The sequence below is a fragment of the Theobroma cacao genome, chromosome 7, assembly GCF_053813885.1.
Source record: "Theobroma cacao isolate CCN51 chromosome 7, ASM5381388v1, whole genome shotgun sequence".
In the NCBI taxonomy this organism is placed as follows: Eukaryota; Viridiplantae; Streptophyta; class Magnoliopsida; order Malvales; family Malvaceae; genus Theobroma; species Theobroma cacao.
The window spans coordinates 8,963,144-8,981,394 of NC_142645.1; the positions used below are offsets into that span (position 1 = coordinate 8,963,144).

The 18,251-nt window shown below is 33.9% G+C and overlaps 1 protein-coding gene and 1 pseudogene across 1 annotated transcript; both read right to left on the reverse strand.

Moving 5' to 3' along the window:
* Positions 1–319: 319 nt before the first annotated feature.
* Positions 320–2,506, reverse strand: LOC108662936 (receptor kinase-like protein Xa21; annotated as a pseudogene).
* Positions 2,507–3,938: 1,432 nt separating this feature from the next.
* Positions 3,939–14,249, reverse strand: LOC18594349 (putative LRR receptor-like serine/threonine-protein kinase At1g53440). Its single transcript, XM_018124830.2, has 24 exons — positions 13,912–14,249; positions 11,516–11,687; positions 10,884–10,955; positions 10,258–10,326; positions 10,078–10,149; positions 9,920–9,991; positions 9,330–9,401; positions 9,177–9,248; positions 8,976–9,047; positions 8,773–8,844; positions 8,600–8,671; positions 7,929–8,000; positions 7,736–7,801; positions 7,569–7,631; positions 7,426–7,464; positions 7,290–7,339; positions 6,809–7,170; positions 6,450–6,645; positions 6,228–6,368; positions 5,959–6,077; positions 5,587–5,797; positions 5,255–5,492; positions 4,727–4,877; positions 3,939–4,622 (listed from the first exon to the last, which is right to left on the reverse strand). Exons 1-24 carry the CDS (start codon positions 14,024–14,026, stop codon positions 4,218–4,220), a joined length of 3,045 nt encoding a protein of 1,014 aa, XP_017980319.2. The 5' UTR covers positions 14,027–14,249; the 3' UTR covers positions 3,939–4,217.
* Positions 14,250–18,251: the final 4,002 nt, after the last annotated feature.

Consider the following 18,251-nt stretch of genomic DNA (forward strand, 5'->3'; position numbering starts at 1 on the left):
AATTCCCCTTTATTCCATGGCAGAGATAAGTAGTGAAGACGGAACTCTTTTTTTTTTTTTTTCAATTTTTCACGACAAATTTCGTCATGATTGCAATTCGGACTTCCTTTCCATTCACGTTCCTTTTTTTCTTGGTCGAGAAAAAGTGTGACTTTTCTTGCATTTGGACAAATCTATATACTTGCATTTAAATGTCATCTATGCTTTTTTTTTTATACACGGTTCCACGCAATGTATATAAAACAAAGAAATTTGGTGGAATCAATGCCAGACCCTACGGTAGAGAGCTAGAAAAACCAAAGATGGAAGATCGGTCTTCTTTTTTTTATTTTGAGCAATAAAACATAAACAATTGCCACTTCATCGAACCCGTTCAATGTCCTTTAAGAACTTGACTTTGATCTTGCTTAGCTTCGTAGCAATTTCCTTCATATCAAGCCTTTCGTCCGGTAACTCTGCTGAACACTTTAGGGGTAGTTGCAAAATGGATGATGCACAATTCTTTGCTGCAGGCCATTCTTTCTCTGCAGTACTTAGCAAATTGGTGTCTACAACTTCAACTAAGGTAGATGATAATAACTCTTTAACCCAACTATTCAAAGCTCATTTCTCCTAAAAACATCTCATCTATAGGCTTCTTTTTTGTGAAAGTTTCCATCCTAAGATTACTGAAACTATACATATCACCTTTTGTAGAAACGATTCCTTCTGTTCCATACTCTGTATATAAATTTAAATACATCAGCAATATTCAAATTGATGCTGCATGATAATGAAAAAAAAAAGCTACTATAAACTATCTAGAGATTATATTTATGCATGTTCGACTATGTGCACAAGTAGGAATAATAACTTGGATTATTATTACAAGTATTACCTGGTTCCATATTATCCAATCGTTGCAATGGTCATGGTTTGTATCATTGAATCCTCTTCACATAAGAGTTTTGCAATGCCAAAATCACTCAAATGTGCAACCATGTCTTCATTCAACAAAACGTTGCTGAGTTTTGAATCGGAGTGAACCACAGCAATTGTATGACCATGATGGAGATATTCCAATGCAGATGCAACATCTATCATTATGTTCAACCTTCGCAGGATATCCAAAAAATAGTTGTTGGAATACAACCATTTATCAAGACTCCCATTAGGCATGAACTCAAGTACTAAAGCTTTGAAATCAATATTACAGCAGCTACTGATGATTTTCATTAAATTTCGATGACGAATGTTGCGGAGAACTTCACACTCAATCTCAAAGCTCTTAAAGGCTCCTTCGAACTCTAACTTGAAAACTTTTACTGCAAATCTCATCCCATCTGAGAGAGTCCCTTTGTATACAGAACCAAAATTCCCTTTACCAAGCAATCTACTGTCACTGAATCCATTTGTAGCTTGATTGAGCTCATGGTATGAAATTCGTCTCCATGTTCCTAAAGGTAACAAATCTTCTTCAGTTGGCAATTTTTCTTACCTCTTCCCACTTCGTAAGAAAATGATAATTAAAGCCAATACTAAAATTGTGGAAGCAATAGGCGCTAGTACGTATGTTATAAGCTTAGCAGCTCCCTTGGAATTTCTAAGAGTTTTTTCGCATCTTGGAACTTAAAGTTGAGTTGCACCACACAAAATTCCCAATTTCTGCTGGTAAACTCCCCTTCAATTGGTTAAATGACAAAGTTAAACGTTTTAACTCTTTGCACTTGAATAAACTGGCTGTAATTCTACCAGAAAGCAGGTTATAACTCAAGTAAAGCCCTTCTAATTTAGGAAGATGATCAAACATATCCTTCCGAATATGACCAGTGAGATTATTAAAGTTGAAATTGATGATTTGCAGCGAAAGCAAGTTGCGTGGAACGGATGGCATTGAACCAGAGAGCTGATTACTGCTAAGATGAATTTTTTGCAATGAAGAGATATTGAAGATGGAGGAGGGGATTGAACCTGAAAGCTGATTTTTAAACAAGCTCAAGATTTTTAGCTTTAACAAATAGCATAAAGAAAATGGGACAACACCCTTGAAGCTGTTACGGTACAGAAACAAGCTCTGAAGTTCAGTTAAGGAAGTGCCAAACCATGATGGGATTTCCCCAGTGAAACTGTTGTTACCGAAATGTATATGTTTCAGTCAATGCAAATTGGATAATTGGATTGGTAATGTGCCATGGAAACTATTATTTGATATGAAAAGCAAAGAAAGGAATGATAAATTTCCTATGTGGGGTGGGAGGGTGGCTAAGAGTCCCAAGCCAGAAAGATCCGGAGCTGTGACTTTATGGTGCTTGGATCCGCAACTGACACCAAACCAATTGCTAACAGAGGTAGAAGAAGACCAATTGGTTGCCAAGAGATTTATAGGGTCATGAGTAACATGTTCTTTCAATGCAAGAAAAGCTGATTGGTCTGTAGCTATGCTGGTTAATTTCATAGAGAAAGTAGCCATAAAAAAATGGAACATAATCCCAACAAGCACAGCCAGGATGAGGCAAGTGTTTTCCATTAGATTTTGTGGGTTGAGTCACAAAAAATTAAGGAACAACTGAGATAGATAATTCATTCTTTTGTATATATTTTTTTGGGCTGAAAGAGGTGAAATTGACATCACTTTACAGCAGTCATTTTCTTGTATAATGGCATGCGACAAAAGCCCTGTAGCAAATATTCTGACTTTTCAATTGCTTTTCTATGGTCAAGTAACTTCGTTTTCTAGCTTGACAGACCGCAACTCCACAACTTGGAATATTATACCATATATGGCAAGTGCAAGTTCTTCAATATGGATATGGGTAGGACCGGCGGAAGAATAAATCACAAAGTAGTGAGCAATTGGCAGTCACGTCGCAATATGAACAACAATACTTTCTAAACGATTTCTACGTATACATATATAGAATTTGCATTTCTACTGGTATTTCATTGGCTGAATTTTATATAGAACGATGTTAAACCTGGAAATTTTCTGCAAATTGATCACCTACACTTCATTGAATAACAGTTAGGAACCTCTTTCTGGAAGTTGATGATCAAGCTCCAATAGCCAGTTACAAACTCTTGCATTGAACTATAACAACGATTTCTTATTTTCTAACTTGACAGAAACTATGAATATTGGAATACATTTAAAGCTATACTGCAATACTGATTTCTTTTTCTTTTTCTTTTTTTTTTAAATTGCAATACTTTTAATTCTGATAAATACCACTTTTCTTTTTAAAGGGGAAAATTTCCAGTCACTAACTTTTCATGATCGATTTTCTGGCATTTTTTTAATATACCTTCAAACCCATGTGCGGCTGCCTAACTTTCCATGATTTTGATTTTTCTTTTTGGGTATGGGACCAGGCGGCTAGACTTTGTTCTGCAATCTCAAGTCTCTATGTTTGAGCATATATATCAACATTGCACAAACAATGAGGAGAAAGAGGGAGTTGGGGAGCAGGCCGTGATTGTCAAAGCCATATATAAATATTAATTAATTAATCACCCAAAAGGCCAAAAGTTGAATTCACTTTACACCCAATAATAGATTATATTAGTGAAGAAGAAATGATGCAATCTGACAACAGCCTGGAAAAAGAATCACTTAAACAAGGAAAATTTTACAGAGCGAAATCCTGTACTGTCTATACAGCATACCCAACACACATGCAAAAACCATAAACCACCCTGTTTTCTTTTTTTCGTCTTAACAGGAATTTCCTGCATTTTCATCATGCATTTCCTGCATAATATACACCCCTACTATCCCTCTAGTCACAATTTTGGTTTTAGCCATGGATATGATCGATTTCATGCTAAAACTGCTGCGGCCTGAGTCAACTACCCACCAGGATGATGCCAAGAACCATTGCTGGCAAATGGTGAACTTTGATTCTTCCTTACTATAACTAATACTCATATGTCTTTGATTGTAAATTAATCAACCAGAACTGTAGTGCCAATTCTAAGTATATAGCTCCATTCAAACAAATAGTGAACATGTGTTCTCTGCCACTACAACAAAAAGTAGGGGACAAGCAGCTTTACAATAATGTAGTAAATCCAATACAATCTGCACTCATTCAATTAACTCTTCTTTACACAAGAAATTTGAACATCTTCATCTGCACATTATATCAAAACATTTTTCTTCACATCTTTCCTTTACAAAGAATCTTCCTAGAAGTCAAAAGCAAAAGAATTTTAGAGCATCGACTCATTCAATATTGTTCTCAAGGATTTTTAAGAAGCATACTTGATGATGAATGTTCTCGAGTCTCATCTGGGAGAGATATTGAAGAATCAATCCATGGTCCATCCATAGATGTGCTTCTTGGGGCCTGACTGTCATGAGAAAATATTGAGACATTCGTTTGGCTGTCATGTGATAGCATCTCAAAGGCTTTAAACCGAGCATCCTGGTCTGCATCCTTGCGCTTGATTATTGGAGCTTGAACAGCAATCTTGCCTTCCATCATACTCACTACAGAAGACATGGATGGCCTTAGAGTGGGAGATGGATTGGTGCACAAAAGAGCCAAGTTAAGCATCCTTAATGCCTCTTCTTTTGAGTAGTGTGAACCAAGACTTGGATCAACTAGCTCTAAAAGGTTTCCTTGCTCTTGCAGGACATAGGCCTGCAATCATATATCCCCACATGATCAGAAAAACAAAGAAACAGCATAAAGTCGAAACCAAAGATTACACAGTAGAAAAGCAAGAGCTGATAAATATAGCTCACCCAATCAAGGAGGTAAACAAACTCCTCCTTAGGCCTGTAATTTGTGTTGCTCTTCCCACTGACAATCTCCAAAAGAACAACACCAAAGCTATAAACATCTGCTTTGTCAGTCAAGTAACCCCTCATTGCATATTCAGGGGCCATGTAACCTCTGGATAAGAAAACAATACAAAAAATGTCAAGTATAGCACTAGCGAAATGAAGTTAAGATAGCAGTGTCTGCATGATATTTGACGTATTACATGTGGTTTACATAATGCTAGTCACCATATTGCTTAGGCATCTGCTAATTCCCTATTATCTTTTTACTAAAATCTGCTATAAAGTAACTGGACTAAAAATCAACAGCATTGTCTTTTGGGTCAAACAGCAATGTCTTGATAAGAACAGACATCTTTTTCACCATATTTATCCAAATTTAAGGAAAACTTTAAGCCCTTATTTCGATATTTTAATTTAATCTATCATTATAGAAAAATACTAAATTAAAGCAAAAAGATGCAGGATGGGAGACAGAAGGAGACTCACATTGTTCCAGCTATCCTGGTGCTGATATGGGTGTTCTCTTCTTCATCAAGCTTGGCCAATCCAAAGTCAGAGATCTTAGCATTAAGATCCTTATCAAGCAGCACATTTGTTGCCTTAATATCTCTGTGAACAATTTTCAGTCTTGACTCCTCATGAAGATAAGCTAAACCTCTTGCTATTCCCAAGCATATTTTCCTTCTGGTTGACCAGTCCAAGTTAAGACGCTGTTCATCACGACCTGAAAAGAAATGACAAGAGAAAAAAGAAGAAACTTTTTAAGTCATAATTATCTTTCTTGAAATATTAGTATAAGATGTTAGTGAAGCATTTACCAAAAAGTGCACGAGCAAGACAGTTGTTTTCCAAGTACTCATATATTAGCAACAACTGATTTCCCTCAATACAACAGCCATAAAGCTTCACAAGGTTTGGGTGTTGCAATGCAGAAATCATCCCTATCTCATTCACAAATTCACGATTTCCTTGCTTAGATTTAGAGGATAGCTGCTTAACTGCAATTACTGTACCATCTGACAGTACACCCTACAATCAAGCAGAGTGAAAATTCAGAAAGTAGTTCAACAAATAATCCTTTCTCCCTCTTAGCACAAAGATTGGATATATCACAAACTAGACACTTTATCTTATTCGGAATACTATAACCAAGGGTTCTAATCTTAGACTAAAATGAAAACAATTATTACCTTGTAAACTGGCCCAAATCCTCCTTCACCAATCTTATTTGCAGCATCAAAATTATTGGTAGCAGCTTTCATTTGTCTTAAACTGAAGTATCCAGTTTGAAGATCTAGCCCATGAAGTTCTGTAATATGAGCAGATTAAAAGATTTAGCCAGTCATAAAGAACATCAGAAACAATACCAGTTTCTACTCTTCTTTTTTGGGGCTACGAAAGTAAAAATCAAAGGCTTAAGTAATTATTATGAACATATTTCTTGCATAAATGGTCTTACCATTGTTTTCAGCATTTTTGCCACCCAAGTAACCTTTCAGTCGGAGGATGATCAATAGCAAGATGACAATTACACATGAACCAATCACAATACCAGCAATGGCTCCAGCTGATAACCCATTCCCCGTGTCAACCTTAAAGTCTAAAAGACAAGATAGGAGTTAATGAAAGACCAGTTAAGAAATTAGCAATGAGCAAGTTCTTCAATTTGACATGGACTTACTGGGAGTTACTGTAATGGCAGATATAAGTGGTCCATAGACCCCTCTGTCAGGAATGGCAGTGGTTCCTTTCCCCCTCCAGTATAAGTGAATCTCCAGAGTACTTCCATTTACATCAACATTGAATTCCCTGCTGATGCCCCTCCGCACACCACCAGCTTCCTGCATAATATTGAAATTCTCCAAAACCACATTCCCCTGCAGAAAATTAAAACTAGAGTTTCAGAAGCTAAACTTATATGTTGAACACATTTTGAACAGAAAGGAAACACTCAGAAACTTTCAAATTACATTTACAGTTTTATCTATAAACTTACAACACAAAACTAAAGGTCCATGAATATAGCTACCGTATACTTACTTGAATTGATACGTCAAATATGCGCCTTCCAAGACTCTCAAATGTCTCATTAGCAGAATACATTATCTCAGCAAAGTGAAGTTGCACTTTATAATTGCCTTGTCTCAAACACAAGCCATAGTACTTCAGTGATTGAGGTGAAAGCCGTGCAGTTTTATAGTAGTCTGGACCAGTCACAGCAGATGAAGTTCTTGCAATGTAAGGGGCGTCTTCTTTGCCCAAAAAAACCCCTGTACTACTATAGGCCCACTTATTTGCTGAAGAAAAATAGTTTGATGGACCAAATCTGCTTAGGTCCTCTTCATAGTCATCTCCATCAACACTCATCGTCTCTCCTCCACAATTAATAAACAAGGAATGGTCTGCAGACAAATAAGCAATGTATATTAGAGAAATTTCTCATGAGAAGGACAAGAAGATTGAACAAATAACAAGCACATATAATTCCCAAAAGCATAATAAGATATGTAATTATACTTACGGTTGGGATTTCTGGGACAAGGAAGGTCCTTCCTTAAGCACCAAGAGATTCTGCCAATTAAGAATGTAACTTCAGTTACCAATTATTTTCTAAAATCAATTATAACGATGAAAAGAACGATAGAAACAAAACTTACGAGTTGCTATCTGAGGATGAGAAACTGGACACTAAGTTCCTGTTAAGTAATAAAATAATAATTTTAGAGAATATACTAGATGGGATACATTAGTAATAGAAACGAAAGGACATTGAAGATTCATGAAACATCAAGAGGCTTACACATTTGCCTGTTGGCAACTCATTTGAGATGAGTCTGTTGTGAAATTGTTGTAAGACAAATCTCTGCAATGAATATTTTCAAACAATTAGTTTGAACTAGCAGTCACTACAAGCAATCAATATTCTTAACATAAAAAGAAATATTTAGAGCCGGGAGATGGACTGACATGTTGTTGTCGCTTTGTAATATCCAATTTGGCACTGCTCCACTCAATGAGTTGTTAGTCAGAAACCTAAATCATAAAGTTTCACATCTCAGTTTTAATTTATGCAAGAAGCAAAAAGTAAAGATGAAAAGAAATTGCTTACTAGAAAGGTAAGCATTTCCATTTAATAATGCTTAGATTTTTATCGACTTACAAGAAGTTTAACCTCGTCAAACTCTGCAATGTTGATGGAACTTGACCAGTTAGGCGGTTGAAGCTCAGGTCCCTATAGCAGAAGTCATGTAAGCATAAATTAGAAGAAAATTTTCCTCATTTGAATCTATCTACCAGGGTACAGTTTCTAACAAAATTGGATTACCACATATATTAGTGAGCAAATGTAAAACATTTGACAATATCCTAAGGGTAATTATTTCATATCTTAGGTGTAAATCAACTATCAGGATGAAGAGACAGCTTATTGGACTTTCATAGTAACTAAGAAAATTTTGGCATGGACAAGCAAGTCAAACCTTGAGCAAAGAAATCAGCCTGTCCTTGAAAATATGAGCATATACATATCAAGCTATCAACTAGCAGTGAGAAATAAAATACTAGTAATTGAGACTTTGGTAACGTAAAATGCAAATTCCAAGTCTCAATTCATATTTCATCAAACCATCCAAAAGGTTGTCACTGCAGATAATTGTCATGAGTTTTTCATAGGTTTTGTTTCTAGAGGCAAATTCAAAATAATGAAACAGAATTGGGATAAATGGTGTGAAACACTTCTGCTGTTATATTCAATTTGATTTTCACTATTATCTTCATTGAAAAATCAAATCAAGAATCTTCAAAAGGACTCAAATAATCATGCAAACTTACAATGTTTTCAATGATGTCATTTCCCCTATATAGGCAGGGATTGAACCAGCAAGCAAGCAATTTCGCAGTACCCTGAGTCACGAAATTAAAACAAATCCTCTGATGAGACAAACATTAAAAACAATGAATTACAAGGAAAAACTTCTTACAGTAACCAATGGTCATCAACTCACAATTCGTCCATATTTGTCATTCCCTCCAAATTAGGGAATGCTGAACTTGAACCTTTCAAATCAGATATCCTCCTGAAAATGATGAGATATTAGAATATTAACAGATGCTTGATAGCTTCATCTTCTTGCATCTCCCAATTATTGTCATGGATATTGTTGCCACACAGAATAGAGCACTAACGATTTGAGGAAAGAACACTCACAAATCAGTTAAGTTTTTTAACTCAGATATAGTAGAAGGAATTGGTCCTTCCATTGATGTGCCTTGCATATCCCTGCAAGAGATTAAAATCTTCATAAATAGCAACAAAAAGGTAAAAGGAGGGAAAAAAACAGAATACAATTTTAAATAGTTTCTCTATTAAAATGATAAAGTAGGTAACAACATAGGATTTGATACTCACAATCTTGTAAGTTTGGTCCAATTCCCAATAAAATCAGGTATCTTCCCTGACAAACTACTTCCATCTATCCGGCTGCAAGACGCATTTCAGAAGGTCAGGATTTTGCAAAACAGTATGATGAATTTTCAGATATCCACATCAGATAACACTTACAAATCAGTTAAGTTCTTCAAATTGCCAAATGATTCAGGAATTGTGCCCGTAAAATTGTTTGATGAAAGAAGACTGAAGGAGTAGAAAAAGTCAGTTATAACTCAAATAGGAAAGAACATACATCGGGAATTCACTCAATAAATGCCATTGAACTCGAACAAGAGAAAAATTCAAAATAAAATAAAATTTTGCATGTTGTCTGGAACAATGGGTGGTACATTCAGGCAGTTTTCATCAGTAACTAAGCTCATATTCATAAAAACCATAATTTGTGAAAAATCAACTAAAATCCATCTTAAGGACAGTTGCTAGACCTGTATCGTTTTTTGTTTTACTTTGATACATCAATCTTTGCATAAGGTATCCAGGAAACAGAAAATCCCACAGTAACCAATTTTCGAAATCCAGGAAACATAAATTAAACTAGACCATCAAAACTTTGGCTAAATGAATTGTATAACAGTGTAAATTGAGAACCAGATCCACCTATATAATTAGCATCAGTTCCATATGGTTCTTTACTCGGTGCCATTTCATCTCATTGTTAATAGTAATCATATAACATTTTTAAGGCTGAGAAAAGAACTTACAGTCTATTCAAGCGGCCCAAATTTCCTAGGTTGGATGGAAGAGACCCCCCGAGCAGATTATCTTCCAAAACCCTGAAAACAAAATTTAATTTGGAATTGATATATTATACAACAAATTCTTTGTTCAAGTACATGAAGATTTATGCATCATGACTTACAGTCCTTCAAGTGTAGAAATATCACCAATTTCCTGAGGAATTGAACCACTAAGACGGTTCCCCAAAAGTGACCTGAAGCAGTTAGAAAAGGTGAACCAGTTATATACCGTCATTGATGGCTAAATAATCCTATGGCAACTAGCAAAGCACCTGACAGATAAAATGAACATAGTAACTTACAAGTTGGCGAGAGGTAGACGAGACAAACTCGATGGAATCGATCCATTAAGATAGTTGCGAGTGAGATCACTGTTCAACAATGGGAGCTTTGCTAAGTTCTTTTCCAATCTCAGATAAGCATTAGATAAACAGTTGATATTCAACAGATCATTACCTTCTACCAAATGATTGGACAGACTTTTGCATTGTTAAGCATAGAAAATTTTAAAAGGAGAAAAAGGGAAGAAAGCAAATAAGTGGATAGTGTCTCTGAAGTATTTTTCTTTGTCAGTATAATGTGATTCCTGCACCTGTTAACTAAATCTAGAACAGAGAGCATATGAACTTGATATTTATCACAGCAATTTGAAGTTTAAACAAATTGTGAGCCTGGTCTCTCAGACAAATCATAATCACTAAAAGGATTGTTTATTGTTTACTACAAAGAATAATTTTAACAATGCCCTATATCTAGAACATAATAAAGCAGTTTCAAATCCTATCAATCCGTCCAGGCTCATTTAGAGACAACCTATTAACAAATGATCTCCATATTCTAGTATATTTGTAAAGTGAATTGAATGAATTAATGAACCAATGAGGTAAACTGAATTCCTAATGTTGAAAAATAAATACATATAACTTACATTACTTCCAGATGAGTAAGGTTTCCAAGTTCTGGTGGTATAACTCCAGTCATATTGTGACCCTTTATCAAACTGTTACAGCAAAGCAAAAAAAAAAAAAAATCAATTAAGAAGGAAACATATATATATATATATATATATATATATAGAAAAGGATGTAAAATACTAATAATTTTGATACAGGACTAAGAATCTAGTAACCCCAATAGGATCAAGCCTGGGAATTGATGACATCTTCATAGAGTGAATTACATAATCATTAAAAGCTTTTTTCATTAGAAACTTTGACAAGAATTACATAAATGGTTGTTTAGTGGGTATTAATTAACATAACAAGTATCAATTTCAGCATTCAGTATGGGCCTGCTGCTAATTTGCCCCAGGAATATATGCCTTCTCTGCCAAAGTTTTAAACTAGTTGCAGATAATGAACCAAAACAATTAGTCCTAAACATATTCACTACAACATCTCCTTATAATATTCTCAGAAAAGAGCCTAATGTTCCCTCTTGATCAATGTTCCATTGCAGTAAAGAAAATATCAGTAGAATCTGCATGACTGAACAAACCTAATACATTGTATGTATGTAAGCAAATCCTTGCTAAAAAGGAAGAAGAAAAAGAGAACGTACATTTGAGTGACGTGGCAGACAGTGTTGTTGCCATCAGAACAGTTACACGCAATAAGGCTTTCAGTAAGTTCAGTTATGGTATAGTTCCATCCAGGCTCAGTGCAAAAGGTTCGGCTGATGCCAGTAGCATTTGGATGCTGCAGCTTCGAAAATACAGTTTGAAGAGTTTGCACTGTTGCAGACAAGTCCGAGAAATTACTCAGTAAATACACATACATAATAATAAAAATAGTCCTTTAATCAGTTTATCATTTGTTCTTAATTGAATCAAATGTTCAGCAAAGAAAAAACATGTTCCAAGATTTTCCATTGGACGCGTGAAATAAATGCAACTGTAAGAAGTTTGGAGTCATTATGATGAGCCTAAAGATTGATGGCACATCAGATTTGACCAGGACAAACATGAGAAAAGTCAAGGCCATATAAAATATTCAGATTTGACCATTCAGTAACAGTAGACACCATGGTCAAACTCAGGATGCTGTTTTTCTGCTCGTAATGTCAAACATGTTCAGATTTAAAGAAAATAAATGGATTATCAAAACCTGACCCCAGCTTAACTGTTTGACTAAAAAAATTCACGAAAGGAATGTAAACATGGCCAGCTAATTGGCCATTCATGCTTATAAAAATGTAGGATGAAGACAGATATAGTACTCAAATTAGCGGCAAAGAGAAGCAGCCCCATCAAGCAATAATTGCTACCAGACAAAGGACATTGCAAAATCTAATAACTAATGGAATCATATTAAAAATTTACTAATACTAATAGCCATCACTGCCAAGGCAATAAAGTCTATATCTGATCTAATCACCGATGGAAACCATCCTATGACTGTGATTTTCCTTATTTAAGTGTTTAAAAATTCACATGAACAAAGAGCAGATGAAAAACACTGGATGTTGTTGGCATAGAAAAAATGGCAAGTGGTTTGGTGATGGGCCTTGAATTAATGAAGTTCTGAATGTTTCCAAAAATATCTCTTATTGACCAAGTCAACATGTACAAATAATGCAAGGCAGGTAAGGAAATGCCCCAAATCTAGGCAAACTAGTGGGGCCATCAGCTATACCAAATAATGAATGAAATGGACTGGATCAAAGTTGAGTTTGAAATGAGAATCACTATCTTTCTGTGGTAACATCCCTTTGATAGGAACTATTCCTTTTTTCTATTGAGAATTGCCAAATGTTTGAGATAATGAAAGCTACATATTTAGAAGCATAGAAAAACAAATATGGAAGACCATAAACATACAGCAGGGAATCAGATTGTAGGTCATCTTATTTTGAAAGCAACTGACAGATAGTCCAAGAAAACAAGCATCCAACAAAATTAAAAATTATCAATTATCCTAATCATCTGTCGTCTTGCTGAGAACATGTTAGGGGTTCAAACAAATCTTTAGGTTTTTGTTTCACTAACAAAAGACAGAAACAATAACATAAAGAAATTACAGGATAAGGATATAACATTGTCTTTAAACATTCATCCATTTTCCCAGAAACCAAACAGAACAGAGGAAATACCTTAAACAAAAAATGCATCAATCCAAGAAAACCCATGTGAGAAAAGTGGAGATGAGTGATGATTAATGCAGAGGAATTAAAGTAAAACAAAGTCAAATCAAATTTTTCTGTGGATAGAACAGAGTAGCAAAAGAAAATAGAAACAAGAAATCCCAACTTTAATGAACTCTTTAAAATTATTCCAAGAGTTCTTTTTCTTCACGTAAGCCATGTTTTCTGATCAATCACATCAAAACTTCAACATAAATTATTAAGAGAGAAAAAGAGTCCAAAATTTCAATCCTATTCGTAATTTTTTACTAGAAATTCCCAGCGACCAAACAGAGCTATCTGCCAATACATCATACAAGAACAAAGAAACTAAACCAGCATTGTCCAAAATGACAAAAACATCTTTGTCGTCATATATTTTCTCATCACCAGAAAAAACATAATGCATTCCATGTAACATAACGCTTTTAATCAAATTTTAACTTCTTAATGCTTCAAATTCTGTAAAACCTTCTAATTTGTTGCCAAAATTGCTAAGTCACATATAGCCAAAAGAATCATTCTTACTAAAAACATTACAAGAAAGTTTGCATCCCAGAAACTAGAACATAAAGTGAAGAATAAAAAATTAAAAATCAGTTTTTTCTTTCTTTTTCTCTCCCAATCCTCTGTAACCAAACAGAGTAAGTTCTATTCAAAAAGGAACAACACCCACATCCTTAAAAATTTTCATCTCTTTTACCCTTGAATTCTCAGGAACCAAACAGAGCAACATGAACTTAAACAGTCAAAACAAAAGAAAGAAACACCGAAAAATATACTACTAAAAAAGAACTTAACAAAGTATGAATAAAGGTGGTTGGTTATTCGCATACCTTCAGTTTCAGGCAAAAGTTGAGCATTTGATCCAAACTCAGTAAAGCAATTCAAAGCCAAAAATCCCAGAAGAAGTACACAAACCATCTTAAATACAGAGAAAACAAACCCCATTTTCCTCTTCTTCCACCCCAAGACTTTCTCCCCTTTCTCTTTGTCTTAAAACCAAAATATATACCATACACTTATAAACCCTTCAAAACAACCGCAACAAGACAAAATAAACTAACGTTACAAACAAAGCGAAACACTAGGCTTCTATGTTCTTCTTTGAACTATGATTCGTTTGAGAAACGAAGTGGAGTTGTTATGGTTATGCAAGACAAGAAAGAAAGGTTATAAGGGAAGACGTCGTGTTTTATTTTATTGAAAGAAAAGCAAATGTGGTCAGAAAAGGAACACGAGTTATTTATTGTGCTAGGAATTGATATTTTTATTCTGGTTTTTTATTTTTTTTTAATGTAAAAGAAAAGAAAAGACAGATGTGAGTAAATGAATAAGACTGGGACTGGCGAGGGAGGGAGTAGCCGCCGATTAAGGCTTTCTACATCAGCGGGCGCTGCCTTGGAAACTGCTACAGTGCACACACGCTTTGCTTTTCTGCCGGCTGCCGGCATTATTTATACTTAGAATTATAGTATGTACAATTTTATTACATAACTTTGTATATATTTATATTTATGTTTATACCTTATTTTCAGACAGGTGTGGCTTAATACCTTGAAACCTTGGTAAATGTATTTCAAGTTTGCAAGTGCTAGTTGGATGACATAAATGTGAAAGAAATGAAAAAAAAATGAAAAAAAAAATTAAGGAAGTGAATGGGAAAAGGAAGACCTTTTGAGCAATTTCCCTTCAAGATAAATATTTGGTGCCATGTTATTTCTAACCTATGCCTTTGATGAATATACATCAAGATTATACGTAATGAAATCAATTGCTTGATACAAGGTGGACTTTGCTTGAAGAAAAGGTTAGAGAAATAAAAGCAAAATGTAGAGGAAGATAAAATGGAGATAGAAAAGTATAAGACAAGGGCCAAAAACAAAATTGTGGGCTTTTCTAGCAAACTATCCATGTGCGAAAGAGAATAAAACTTTTGACCTCTTCCATTTTTTAAAGGCACTTTGCTCCAAATTGCAGAACCTTGATTTTTACCACCTTTCAATTCCATAGTCAAAATGAGAGATTGATCAAACCAATTTGAAAAAAAAAAAAAAAAACAAGGTCAATAATGGGAACTCGTAATTAAAGGTCTAAAAGGCCTCTTTGGCCTTAATGATTTTACTAATCAAACTTGACTTTTGGAAAACTTGATGCAAAGAACATCCATAAAGTAGCAAAATATTATTTGAAATTTCAATCCATTACGTAATCAAACACTAATTTGGAAAGTTCAAATTCAGGTGGCTGACCCCGTACGGAACCGTACCAAATTTAAAAATAAGATTATGCATTTTTTTTCTTATTTTTATCTTTTTAGCATTTTGTAGTACCATTTAATAAAAAAAAATTACAGAACCGTCTGACCTCAAACTAACAATTATCAGTAAAAATATTTTTTTTTTGTAAAAGGAAGTGTATACTTATTTATTTTGTTAACTTTAAGTAAATTACATCTATAATTAGTTAAATTTATTAAAATTTATACTTAAATTATTGTAATTTTTAAAATTATACTTTAATCATCAATGTTTATAAAATTATACATTCCATAAGTCATAATGGCTCATAATAATAATAATAATAATTAAAATTATCAATGTTTAAACACTTGAACATTTAACTTATTAATTGGTACATAATCTCTTTAATTAAAAAGTAGAGTTTGAATCTTTTTTTTTAATTTTTAAAATAAAAAATTTTACTCTTTAGATGGAGAATCCCCATCTCTAATTTCAAAAAAAAAATTGACTCTTTAGATGATGAATCCCCATCCCCAATTTAAAAAAAAAAAAATGACTCTTTAGATGGCTAGTTAGCCTTTTATTTTATGACAATGAAAATGATATTGGAAGTATTCATGAATTGAATTGAGCTTGTCCAATCTCTCTTTTTAAAAATCAAATCCAAGTTTGATTTAGCTGGTTTATTTTTACGTTTTTACTATTAAGTCTTGACACCTTGTCACGTCACTATCTATATAAGCTTTTAAATAATGAAGACTAAGTTAGCTTTTTTATTTTATGACAATGAACATGATATTATAGGTATTCATGAATTGAACTGAGCTTGTCCACTTTCTCTTTTTAAAAATTAAATCCAAGCTTGATTTAGTTGCTTTATTTTTTACATTTTTACTATTAAATCTTCACACCTTGTCACGTCACTATCAATATAAGCTTTTAGATAATGAAGACTTTGCTAAATAGTAAAATTTCTTGCTGTAGTGATCCTTTAAGGTATTGAAATACCTTAATAGCTGCTTGCAAATGAGAACTTCCATGTTTGTCTATGAATTGTGATAAAACTTGGACAAGGTCGATGAAAGTTAAATTTAACAACTTTCCAATTAATTGTTTGTAATTAGTAGCATCTAACAGTTGATCGTCACCATTAGTTTTGTGATTGTAATCAATAAGAGTGGATACTAATATTACTCCCAAAAAATCCTTACCCATCTAACAAGTCCAATGTGTACTTCCTTTAAACACTTATAGATCCTTGACTCATCTAATGCCAACCTCCTGATCCACATGACATTAATGGGAGTTTGGTGTCTGGGATCTCACATCGCTTGGTTGTGGAAAAGTGCAGATATTTATAAAGCAGTTCATTGGTTATGAGGCAAGGTACGTTTAAAAGCTTAAAATATCTTGGATCAAGTTAGGCAGACTCGTATGTTTCTTAAAAAATCTGGTTTTGGACACCTCTACACTAAATAAAATAAATAAATTGAACGTAATAAAAAATTTTTTAATAGTTCAATAATTTTTTTAAATTTTATATTTTGAATAAATGCCGAACTTGCTTCCGAGTATGATGACTAAAAAAAGCTAACAACATATTTAATTTAACATCAAGAAATTTTCTGTTCACAAAGAAATCAAGAAATATATGCCCAGGACAATTAGGTAGGATGAAACTGAGTTCAATCAAATGTCAAACTATATTTAATAAATATTGTGCAAGACAATAGTATCAATGCATTATTTGCCTAAGTAAAGTATTTGATTCAAGAATTGCAAAATATGTGTGAAATTTTGAATTATTTTATTTCATAAGTTGTATACAAATTTTAGTACAACTCAAATCTCATCACAACTTGGTTTATTCTATATGTTTTCCTTGGAATTAGAATATCAAAGACCAATTATCTGCGCTTAATTTGACTCAATTACTCTATCATGATTAAGTAATCCTTTAAGTGTGGCGCGTTAAGAGGGTTAAGGAAGGTATCGGGCTCTCTTTTACTGTAGCGTGATCCAGCCCATTCTTTCAATAAACCAAAAAAATATCATATAATATGGTAGTTTGATACTTATTTTTGGTATAGAATCCTTTCCGCAGTTTAACCTTATAGATGATGTGCTGATGATAAGGTAATCCTATCACAACCTGATTTTAATTTTTTTTGTCAATATTAAAAGATTGTTGACATATTTTTAAGTTATTTCAGGATTTCGAATTAATTTTTAAAAAAGTCAGCTATATGGAGTGGGTATTAACCACAATATGATGAACAAGTGGGTTGCCCTCATTAATTGCAAAGCTGGTACGCTTCCAACTAACTATTTGGGGCTGTCGTTGGGTGCCAAACAAGGCTTTGTTAATATGTGGCAACTAGTTATTTAGAGGTCGAAAGCAAATTAGCCTCATGGAAAGCTAACACCTTTTTAATGGGTGGTTGTGTCACACTCCTCAAATCGATCCTCAATATAATGTGTTAACCCTTTTTTAGATGTTAATCATTATACAAAATACCATTAACAAAATTCAGAGGTGTTTTTTTGTGGGAAAGCCGAACCTAGTGCACAAGCTCTATCATGTGAACTAGACATTTGTGTGCAGCCCACGGGAACTTGGTGGATTAAGGCTGGTCGATATTGGCCTCAAGACTAAGGCATTGTTAAACAAATAGTTGTGGCGCTTTGCAAACGAACCAGAAAGCCAATGGAGAAAAATTATGGTGTAAAAACTAGGCGAACAACATAATGGATTTTTGCCTATCCCTGCATATGGTTCTAAAGTTTTTGCTGTCTGGAAAAATATAACTAAATCTCTTACCAATACATATGACTATAGTAATTATGTTGGTGCAAATAGGGTTTAAATGGAATTCAAGGAACCGACAAAATTAACTTCAAAGTGAGCCTTTCAATAGACGCAATCTTTAAGA

What these genes read in the sequence shown, in the direction of transcription:
- LOC18594349 (XM_018124830.2), bottom strand. Translation starts at nt 14,026, where the DNA reads ATGGGGTTTGTTTTCTCTGTATTTAAGATGGTTTGTGTACTTCTTCTG. An exon ending in TTACAAAGCGACAACAACAT is followed by an intron (nt 7,632 to 7,735) that starts GTCAGTCCATCT and finishes TATTCATTGCAG; the next exon opens with AGATTTGTCTTACAACAATT. An exon ending in CAAAAATGCTGAAAACAATG is followed by an intron (nt 6,078 to 6,227) that starts GTAAGACCATTT and finishes CTCATATTACAG; the next exon opens with AACTTCATGGGCTAGATCTT.